General features: G+C 38.1%; 1 protein-coding gene across 2 annotated transcripts; it reads right to left on the bottom strand.

Moving 5' to 3' along the window:
- Nucleotides 1-2,408: 2,408 nt before the first annotated feature.
- Nucleotides 2,409-5,169, bottom strand: bmi1b (bmi1 polycomb ring finger oncogene 1b). Of its 2 annotated transcripts, none has more exons than XM_030775702.1 (9): nucleotides 5,058-5,169; nucleotides 4,839-4,935; nucleotides 4,628-4,683; nucleotides 4,022-4,072; nucleotides 3,754-3,886; nucleotides 3,558-3,573; nucleotides 3,340-3,438; nucleotides 2,965-3,045; nucleotides 2,409-2,729 (listed from the first exon to the last, which is right to left on the bottom strand). In XM_030775702.1, exons 1-9 carry the CDS (start codon nucleotides 5,167-5,169, stop codon nucleotides 2,409-2,411), a joined length of 966 nt encoding a protein of 321 aa, XP_030631562.1. The 2 variants fall into 2 exon arrangements, with proteins under 2 accessions (XP_030631562.1, XP_030631563.1); XM_030775703.1 differs by having other exon boundaries at nucleotides 3,546-3,575; nucleotides 3,762-3,886.
- Nucleotides 5,170-11,309: the final 6,140 nt, after the last annotated feature.

The raw sequence follows: 11,309 nt of genomic DNA, 5'->3' as shown, positions 1-11,309 counted from the left end.
TGTTTTGCCGTATGTGTATTTTCCCCCGGCACTTAACAATCAAGGCTGAATGTCAAAGTAGAGATGAAAAGGTACAGACCTCATTAAAACTCAACACTGCCTTATTGAGGTGACTGGGCCTGTTCACGTTAACACTGGCCTACCCCTCCTCTGATTGTGAGAGATCCAGGTCTGTGTTTGCCAATAGACTGTGGTCAGTTTATAGTAAATTAATTATGTCTGAGAAAAATTAAAATGTGATGGGCACATCCTCTGGAAAGGTAAAATTTCTCTAGTAAAATGGATATGATAAATAATGTCAATTTAATCTAGACAACTTCCGAAAGTGCAATGACACAGATACGACTCCCTCAAGCGGCAATCGGCAAATTAAAGAATTCTTTTAGCAGACGCTTTGACGTGCCTGTTAGTTTAGGTGGTTTGGAAACTTTCATATGCCAATTGATTATTTTTTCTGTTTAATTTATATTTTATTTTCCACATCCATATTGACATCTCAAGCCTTGAGAGGAATTAAGGCTTGGCGTTTGTTTAATCAAGGATGTCACATACCAGATTCATATGATGACCAAGTGATCAAATCAAGGATAAAAGCAGAATCGAGACGTTTTGCCAGAGAAGCAAACTTGAAAATAATTGACAGAGGGCCGAGAAACGCCATTTTATGTCATAATTTAACTTAGAATAGTACAGCCGAAGCAGTATACTCAACGAAACTACGGAAAATGTCAAATATTAAACGGATCGTAAGGTAATCTTCAGGGACATTTGAAGTATTTTTATTTCTTAATTTGTTTACATTATTACATAGATGGTATTTTTCAATATCATTTAGATTTTTCGGCTTTGCGGTTGTTACTCACTAATTTGCCGTTTTATAAACCATGTATGAGACTGTTTATCTTAAAAATAGATGGAGATTATTACTGTGCTTTTGTTTCAGCAAGCATAATAAATGTGACAGACCAGCTAATTGTCGTTTATAATGAAATATTTGAGTGGAAATTCTACATGGTATTTCTTCCTTTAAACACTTCTCCACCACCATTTGGATACAAACAGAATTTGAAATTAGCCGAAACATTTTAAATTGGAGGCAATTTACTGGTTGCTCAGCGTTATTGGTCTACAGCCCGGTAACACTGCAAAATGCTTATTGCGTTGTATGTGGATGGGCAGTTGATGCTGTTCATATTGAAACGTTTTTTTCCTCGTTTCAGGGCATTTGGTCAGCAGTAAGTGTGGCATTACGATAGTATTATCTGAAATATATATTGAAACTAATAATAATTATGATGAGCTCTGTGAGTCAATTAGTCTAATTATTCTCCGAAAATGTATTCGCCTGTGTTAAAAATCTAAGCCTACTGCTCCGACAAATACTTGACTACTTTCGTGTTTCTGTCTGTAATATGTCCTAATACACAGATCTACTGAGTGACTTCAAGACACTTTGCAGTCTATCCTGTAATGATCAGGATTAATGAGTGGCATTTCGGCCGACAAGAGCGCAATGTGTTATATTTGAACATATATGTTGCTGGGCCAGTGAGGTTCAAATAAAGGCAGTTCAGTTTAATTAGTAATAAAAATGTAAAATGTTTATTTAGATGTTTTATATTGTACAACAGTAAACGATACAATAACGAATAATCGCTTAACAAATATTCAGAACACTGGAGCAAACACTACGAAACACTGGAGCCGAAGTATCCCTTCATGTAGATCAATATTCTCCGGGTGCACTCAGTCGCTATTCAGTTTTAATGTAATCATACAGCCTATTCACAAGACCTCGTCTAGCTGTACTTTGGTATTGGGCTATGTGGCTGAAAGCATGTCAGCTATAATTTACAAATGTTATTCATATTTTAAAGAATGCTGACGAAACAAGACTACATTACACAAGAAAAGAAAATACTCGCGTTGGAGCTCATGTGTCCGCACAGCTGTGCATGAGTTTAATCATTTGAAAGGTGCATTCTGTCCGTGTGTTACATTTGAAAAACGTAAGTAACTGAAGTGATCCAATTTACCCAAATTAAGGAATAATAAAATGCCAATTATGAAAGACTTTAAAAGATAAATTCATAGTCGTATGCATAGATTCCTGCATAACTGAATGAACTATAGCCTACCAAAGCAACAGCCAACTTAAAATGTTTTCTTTATCAACCCAATTCAAATACCTCCCAAATATACCTTCATTAACTTATCCAACTTTGCTGTAATACACAACCAACATTGCAGCCAATACTGTGTTTCATCTTCTCAAACATTGTGACAAACTTCTATGTTCATGACAATATATATATAAAAAAAAATCATGGTAGTTCAAATAAAAATAAAGCATCTACATCACAGCTGTATTGGTATGGGAAGAAATGGCTGAGGCACTCGACGACCAATCACCCTAAAGAGGGTGAACCATTGACAGAGGCCTTACAGACTTTGCTGCTGAGGGGAGTTTGGCCGTTTGGTTTAGTGGGGGCTCCATTAATGGTGGAGATGTGGGGAAAGTTAGGGTGTGGAGACTGGGCTGGAGTGCTGGGACTTGGCAAGGAGGAGGAGTTAGAAGGGGCACCAGCAGGTGGGCTGTTTGGTTTTTCACTGCCTGAGTCACTCTCTGTCTCGGGCTTTCTGCTGTTGGTCACGTCATCTCTGGGGCTGCTCATCTTCATCTTCTTACAGCCAGGTCGAACTTTGTACTTCAGTGGCAAAGGCCCATTCTGTAATACACCAAAAAACACCTTAAATATCAGCAGTATCAGCATCAGCATCAATGTCCTATTACTCCACATAAAATACATGTATGTTTTCAGTCCTTGAAACTATCAGGGTAAGGAGTGAAATAAACAAACATTCAGGTGCAAAAGTTCAAACAGTTCTATACAGACCAGAGGTAAAAAAAAAAAAAAAAAGTTCTCTGAAATACTGTTGAAGCAGTATCAAACTTTCTCCTACCCTTCTCCAAGTGTAGATATAGGCAATGTCCATTAATGTGTAGTAATCTTTCAAAGGTTCATCCTCATACATAACATCAATCTGAAAATGAACACTCAAAATTACTGAAGTGGCCCAAAGCCAGCATACAGCACAACATAATGGACTTCAACGCAGTGTGTTTCATTTCAGTTTGCTGCAAATAAGTCTTCTGTTGGTACAACAAATGCAGGAATATGTTCATGCAATTCCTATTACTTTGGAGTCAAATATGTAATCTCGCAGTTAATCCCAAAAAAGAGCTCTGAACAAAGAAACAGCAAATTATTTCAGTGAAAAAGCTATGTATGAATGAATTACAATACTGATCTGTTTAAAATGAACATTTCTCCTTACCTGAAATGAACAAGGAATATCCATTTTACTTCTGAGAAATTTCCTTAGATGCATTACTGTCATGGCAGCAGGACACTGCAAATATCTTTTAACATTTGTCTGCAAAAAAAAATCAAATACAGAATTGAGAAAAAAAAGCATGTATCTCTGAATATTCATTCAAAATTCATCAGAATTAATTCCTTTTACAACAGAAAAAAAATAACCTCTTGTGACACTTCTTCATCTTCTCCTCTCTGAGGCCTGAAAATATTAGAGCGTCCATTAACAAAAACGAATGATGAACAAGAAAAAAAAAGTACAAAAGTCAAAATATTTGTCTCATGAACCATTTGTAAAGGAGTGAATTTCTAATAATCAGAATAAAGTTTGTAGTGAAGCTTTGCATATCCATAATGTTTTGGTACTAGTGACATTGTAACACAGTTAAATTGACAGTACTTGTGGTCAAAGAACTCAATGGAGAGGCTGATAATCTCGTCATCAGCAATTATTCTCTTGTCTTCATCAGCTACTTCCCCTCGATCTTCATTTGAGCCATTGGCAGCTGAAGCAAAATGATAGTGCTTTAGGACCCAATGTTACTCTGGGCCAACGTATAATCCATTTGTTCAAGTAATGACCAAATACAGAGAGCAACTGAGAGCAATCTGATTTATATGTAAAAAGATGAGAGATTCACCATCAACTGATGGATGTTCAGCGTAAAAATCTCGTCTACGTTTCATTTCATCTGCGGAAAAGAACAGCAAAATTATGCTTGACAGTTGCATGGTCAAGAAGCAATATTTTAAATCTAACACATTTTGAAATGTATGTTTCAGACTGAGAGCTGTTCTACAATAGCTGCGAAGTACATTCTGAATCCTACTCTGTAAACACTTTCACAATCAAGCCAAGGAAGAACTGACGACACTTAGTCTTGAAAGAATGATTTAGACCTAGATTCCAAGAGCAACTGACAATGAAACTTGGATTAATTTTTTTGTTGGAAAATGTACATCTCAGTTACGATGAACAACTCAAAAAATACAGAATGGGGAAGTTTAGGTGTAAATACTGTGTCCACAAGCAGTATTAATATTAAATTTAAGCAAAATGGAGAACTCTGTAAAATGAATTGGTTTGGGAAAATTAAGGATTATTTAAATCCAAGCTGACAACTAGCAGTATTTCATAAAATTATTAAAGTTCGAGGAATGGAAATGGCAAAATCCTTAAAGGTTAGCATGATACACAAATGATCCTCTTCAAAAAACAAACAAACACACAAAACAAAAAAACTTACTTTTGAACAGACCTGGTACCAACTTGTACACTATGTCTTGAAGGGTCTTATCTGACCTGGAATAAGCAATTGATCTAATTATTAATGTAGAATTCTGATTAATACAGTTGAATTTGATCAATTACAAGGTTTATACATAAGTTGTTAGCATTCATTAGTGAATTAAAAAATAGGCTGCGAATGAGTTACATGAGGAGGAAACAAGAATTACCTTATATTAAGTAAAGGTTTTGTTTTGTGAACCTGGACATCACAAATTGGACAGTATTTGCTGGTTTCTAGATACCTCACAATGCACATCTTACAGACTGTGGGGGGAAAATCAAACACGTATTTAATTTTTAATGCTCATTAAAATTTCTTTCGTAAAATAAAAAAGGGGTGCTTTACGAAAACCATGAGTGAAGTAAATATTGGAATATACACTTACATGAGTGCAAACATTCAACAATGGTGGTTGCGTCGATGAAGTAACCTCCACATAAAACGCACATCAGATGAGGATTTAGTTCCGTTATCTTTATTCTTGTAGTTCGATGCATTGTAATGGAGGCTTTGGGCCTGCGAAAAATGAATAGAAGACACGTGGGTAAATTGGTCTCGAATTGTAGCGTCTTTATTTCGGTGTCAAAACTTACATTCAAGCCTATTCGACGCCAGGCCACTTTATTAAACATAACAGCAGATCCCTCTAATTCTGCATAAGGTATGTGTGATGGGATAAGTTAACCATCATCAAATTCAATAAAACATTGCTAGAGAAAATATGGTGGGGTTGATGGAGGAACTCGCATGTAATGGAATTCGACAGTGAGTCAACATCACAAAGTCAACCTTTGTAATAATAAGAAGCAGACTAATACAAGTTCTATACAGAATTCTTTGTGCGTGGTGATAGGTGAAAGCCTATGCCAAACTACCGATACTTGTCGTTGCTATGACAACGGGATATTTGGCATTTTGCCAGTGAATACGGAGCGGCGTATTGATGGAGTCCTCGTCTATTATTTGTGAAGGCATGGTCATAACAAATATCGATCAATAATTATGATTGTCTGCACAAACAAACCGCGTCTGATGTATTCATCGCTGACTTCTGTATGTTCTTGGCAAAAAGACGTGTGTAGCCTTTTCAACGTGGCTGCCATTTTGCCAGACAGTCCCGTCTCGAGTGCGAGTTCGTTCTCACGAGGCTGCGACCATAAACACGCCACTATTACCGAGATTTAGAAGGCAATACCTGTTCTTGCTCAGATAAGCACCGTGTACGTGATGCTAAACGTTGACTGAACGTCCATATGGCAGGAAAAATATTACATCAAAGACTGCATATATTGCATTGCATGTGTTTCCCCGAACTAGCGCGTCCACGGAAGCCAGAGTGTACGATGTAGCCCCAGCTGTGTTACAACTAATATCCGAATGAAAAACGAACGTGACGCAAAACACTTTTGTTTCAGAAAACAATGCTTATGGATACCCCATGAGCGTATGCAATGAGCAGACATGCGCTTGCAGTCCACAAACAAAATAAGCGCGTGTTGTGAAGAGCTACCGTATGTAAACTGTTGGTTTGGTTGTATTTTGTTTCTTGACAGATGTGAAGTTTTTTCAAATTACTGCTCTAGAGTTTACAGTTCCACAGCATCACTATATGAAGCTCAATCATTTTACCCACCCCGATTCGACAGTAAGCTCAAGTAGAGAAAACAATCCATCAGCACGCCTCAAAGAGAAACATTAACACTGGCAAACTTAAAGCCACACCTGGCACCTCGTGTTATTTTGTGTAGCCTATCTCTATAAAAGGGCAAAAGTCGGTCACTAAGCGAGCAGTTCCAAATCATGTGGCCTGTTATCCTTGTAGCGTTGTTGCAAAGTGGGATCAGTGTCATGTAATAGGTCAGCTTACCGTCAGTTTTGACCAAATACGCTCTTTACAAGCATTACCTGCCAATTACACATGTAAATACCAGCTGAAGGCCAACTAAGTGTAACAACGTGTAGTTATTACAAAATATGATTTTCCTAGGCCAAAGTTACTGGTCAAGACAAGTAAACATTTTCGGAATATTCCACAGAAATTTTACTTGCTATAAAACGGACAACTTTTAATGGTGATTACTGTGCTTTGTTATGCAATAAACTGCGTAACGAGAGAATAATCATGTGTTCACCTATTAATTAAAAGTCTTGATCCAGAAGGCAATACAATGTTTCTGGCCAAAATTAAGGTGGGTATGATGCTCTTCGGGTTTAGAAGAGACTAGCACGGGCAGGTTTAACAGGCACTGACCACCTCTAAACGTGTTCATGTCTGTATACATTGCTCTGCAATTTCTCTAACAAGGTCCTCGCACTCTTGGCTAACCTATAGTAAAATATGGCTCTCACTTCTGAAATAACAATTTGGTCTACAAAGACTCTCAACTTTGCAAATGGCAATAATAATAATATCATTATGACCTTTGGACTGGTTGTAAGTCAGAAAATTGTGCGAGAAAACCTAACTGTGCGGGAAATTGAGATAACGCTGTCACCTTGGTTTGTGGGTTTGTGGACCTGTAAAACGCTTTAATTATATTTGGAAGTAGATGAATTCGTGTTACCAGCCAGTAAGGCGATGATCAGACATTCGCCTACTCTCTACTCCTCCACAGGCTTTGCTACCTGTTACCTATGTAGAGCAATATTTTTCGCACGACATAATTCCTTTAGTTGCTACTATTTTTTCACAATTACATTTAAGAGAATTACTTGATTTTTTCCCAGTGAGTCGGCAATCTTGTTGAATTTGTACATAAACAGTAACCGTACAACAATCGTTCTAAAAAAGAAACAAAAACAAACAAGACCACAAATTAAGTCGATAGGTGTCCAATTTCATCATTGCCTCTGATATCAATCGACATATTCAAGGCGTATGCAGTTAACATAGGTTACGCTTTAGTCCATCAGTGTAGTGGGAAAAAGAAAAATCCATAGAAATGTGAAATTAGTAACATATTAAAAAAAATAACTCCACATGACACAAAATTAGACTAAAGCGATGTGGATTTACGACGTCCTTATACGACATCGCGGCTCTCTGGTCGCCTTTCTTCAGGCGGTTTGGGGTGTTCAAAAAAAGTTAAGTTCATAAAATTAAATGTGGACACCTGAACAAGGCAATGTTAATTTTGTTAAAGTATACAGTCTCGAGACATCAAATTTCTATAAAATAAGAGGGTCAATGTGTAGTTTTCTACTGACAGTAACTGTTAGAAAGTGGTCAATCATGAACACTTGACCCAGTGCGCGTCTGTTTTTGGTTGGTACCAACTTCGCTGGAGATGTACTGAACATCAAGCAATAACAACCAACGCACTTCAGCTTTGTTTCAGTAGTTCTCGGTAAGAACGTTGTATATGTAGATCACAGAAAGCTTGTCCTATTTCCGATATAACACAATTTAATTGAATTCTGCGTGGTTTGAGGTGCAGGGAACCCTGCGCTGAGGAGGCAATAGATATATACATATTTCACACAAAGGCGAAACTCCATCACATCAAATCCTGTAAAGCTTGCAACGCTAAGTATTGGAAAACACTTACCCAGTTTATCTCACAGTGGTCCTGATGCAGTGTTGGACAGACAATGAAACTTGGAGCGATCAGCAAAAAATGAATGCTACCAAAGCGGCCATCTTGGAATGAGCTGCAGACGCTGTCAATTGCAATGGCTCTAACGTACAACCGCCGAGCTCATTGTACTTGCACCATCGCACACACCATACACCGCTGAAAACCTCTTTGGTTCGAAGCTACGAAAAACCAGCTACTGTCAAGTGAAAGTACAACAAATGCGATGGTCAAAACCCTACTAGTCCAGTCTCGGCTACGCGGTTTGAAAAATGCCGTGTCTGATGGTTCACTGGAAACTGACACCGACCCCAAAATGGCTTGTAGTTCGACCGCCCCGTTTTATCACGTGGTCTCATTCCTTGAGGGTAGCTTGGGAATTAGTGGCGTTATTAGAAGATCATCAATAGGGTATCGCAGCCAAAACGTATGATATCTTTCCCTTGAACCTCCAGTCACCACATTCAAGCCTTCTCACGCAAATCACAAGTCAATTCAAGATTGTGATTTTTGAGATATCGACTCCCAGTGTTCTGAATTTCTGATGTTCGAGTTGCCTGCTGAGAATTAACGGATGATCTGTTCAGGATGTGATTTTTTTTTACTTCGCAGACCAAGGGTTAATTTAGTAAAACCTCCTGTTTGTTGAACCATATGACATAAACTAGGCTGCCCGCGGTCATCTCTAATTTCTGATTTCGTTTTTCTTTGTAATACACATTATTCTATTTTATCTTTTGTTACTATTTTAACAGTTCTAATCTTCATGCGGATCCAGTGTTAGTTTTCTTAAATATATAGATCACATAGGAGGAATGTGACTACTCTTGGGTGAAAGTGAATAACTGATATACTTTGACGCATATTTCGTCCCTCTTTTAGGCTTATCACGATAGTTTGACTACTGGTCGAAATCAAGATCTTGCGTAGGCTATATAAATGTACCCCTCCAGTCCTGTTTTTCTTACTAAGACGGTCTAATTGGCTGAAAACACTTCACCCTTCACTACTGGTGCGTTAATCGTATTAACTTTCACGAATGTTGTACATTTATGTTTCATCTAGGTACAAAATAATTCATTTTCATATACTCAGAAATGTTATTAAACGGGCTGCTGTTTTACTGTACGATTTGTTGTCACCAATAAATTATTAACAAATGTTTCTTTACCCCATTCTTACTTTACATGACAGCAACAGCATCATTAGTGTTTTAGCGAGGAAAGTGGCTTCAGCTTTGTTTAATGCAGTGTGCAGAATGATGAAATAGGCAAGGTGAGGTCAGGAGCGCGGTGCTGTCTTCGTGTGTTTATCGGTTAGGCCTTGTTCTTCCGAGGTTTCTTCGCTATCAGGGAGTCCTTTCTGTAGTTTAGCCTAAATTAGAAAACGTTACATAACTGTTCATTTGAAATAAGCTTATTTAATAATTTATCTTATTTAGTATTTAAAAAGAAGAATGTTGCAGAAACACTAATACTTCTCCATATCTTGCTCATAATCCCCATTCTGCGCTCCACAACGGATTTAATAAATTATTAGTTAAAGTCGTAAGAGACACCAAACGAGATTAGTGACTGCCGTCAAGATAACGCAACAATAGTTCGATATAGAACCTGAAAGTTAGGAGAACTAAGAGCTCAGATCTATTGTGTGAGTGCTGACTACAGGCCTACCAAAAGAGCATGACAGATGCGAGGCCTGAGATGTGCATTCCACACGAGGACAGTGATGACGCGTATGTTCTCAGATTTAGGGAGGCAGTCGGCTTGAACCCAGTTAGTCTTAGAAAGTTTTCATTGTTTAATCACGGAACTTCATTAGAAACCAGATTTTCTTGGACCATTAGATGAAAATTGGATGCATGGTGACAGGGGCCTTCAACACATTGTTTGAAATCGAAAACTTGATAAAGTCTACAATTTTATTTAAAAACTGGAACATTTATGCCTTGAGGTGAGTAAAATCTCAAGCATTAGAAAACCCGCTACCAGTTATGAGTGTGAAAAACACTTATGAAAAAATGTGTAGGCTATTAACTTTATCAATACACAAACATTATTATTTGGTCATCCCATTCCTGCAGACGTAATATATTGAAACGTGTGAGTAATGTAGACCTTTTTCAAACTTAGCCTATATAAGTCTATGTGTCTGTTGAAAAGGAGACCGAATGTTTCTGCAGCTGAAACTGAAAAACATCATTCAAGGAGGCTGCGTGATATCCCCGGAGCATCTTCCTGTGTATGCACGAGAAACGCATGAGAAAAATTAAGAGTAAGAAAGACAGAAATTTTCTTGACCCCTGGAGCTTACCCCTCGCTCAGGCCGTTTGCTACACCTGTCCATATGACATAAAACCCTGTAAACGTGTCCGATGGTTTACCGTAATTTTTTTCTAATACAGCGTAATACCATCAGCAATTCGACATCTGATTGTCCATTCATCGTGGGACCTAACAGCAACAGAGTCGTCAGCCTGCAATCCAGTTTACAGATGCTACATAAAACACAAGACCACTGACTATTCTGTGGCCATATAGGCTACTTAAAAATGCCCTTAGAGCAGCCAACAGCAAATGTCACATATCAGCACGTGTGCATTCACACACCCTCGGATTCATGTTCAGTGCAGTTTACCGGAACGATGCTATTATGTTGCGTTGAATAACGTTTTATTTTACGATTGATTGCAGTGACCACTGTGCGTAGCTTTTCATTGCAATCCACTCGACACACACACACACACACACACAGAGAGAGAGAGAGAGAGAGAGAGCGAGAGAGAGAGACAGAGAGAGAGAGAGACAGAGAGAGAGCGAGAGCCGTGACGTCATCTATTTAGCACATAGCAGCACGTTTGCACCGAAAACAAAGAAACACGCCGTGCTGGCGGAAATGCAACAAGATCTATTAATACTGACAATTAATCAAGTCTGTATTAATGAAATGAACAACAGACGAGGGACATTACAGAGTAAATCAGGAATTTCATGATACTTTGCTAAAGACCTTATAGACCGTGAAGACGCAAAGGAGGCTTTAATCCGACGAACAGAGATAAG

Source organism: Chanos chanos, chromosome 5 (genome assembly GCF_902362185.1).
Source record: "Chanos chanos chromosome 5, fChaCha1.1, whole genome shotgun sequence".
In the NCBI taxonomy this organism is placed as follows: domain Eukaryota; kingdom Metazoa; phylum Chordata; class Actinopteri; order Gonorynchiformes; family Chanidae; genus Chanos; species Chanos chanos.
This window is presented reverse-complemented; position numbering and strand designations above follow the sequence as displayed.

Excerpts from the sequence above, each read along its gene's own strand:
- bmi1b (XM_030775703.1), bottom strand. The coding sequence starts at position 5,169 with ATGCATCGAACTACAAGAATAAAGATAACGGAACTAAATCCTCATCTG. Across the intron at positions 4,936-5,057 it reads TGTTGAATGTTTGCACTCAT|TCTGTAAGATGTGCATTGTG; the intron begins GTAAGTGTATAT and ends TTCCCCCCACAG. Across the intron at positions 4,684-4,838 it reads AAACCTTTACTTAATATAAG|GTCAGATAAGACCCTTCAAG; the intron begins GTAATTCTTGTT and ends TGCTTATTCCAG.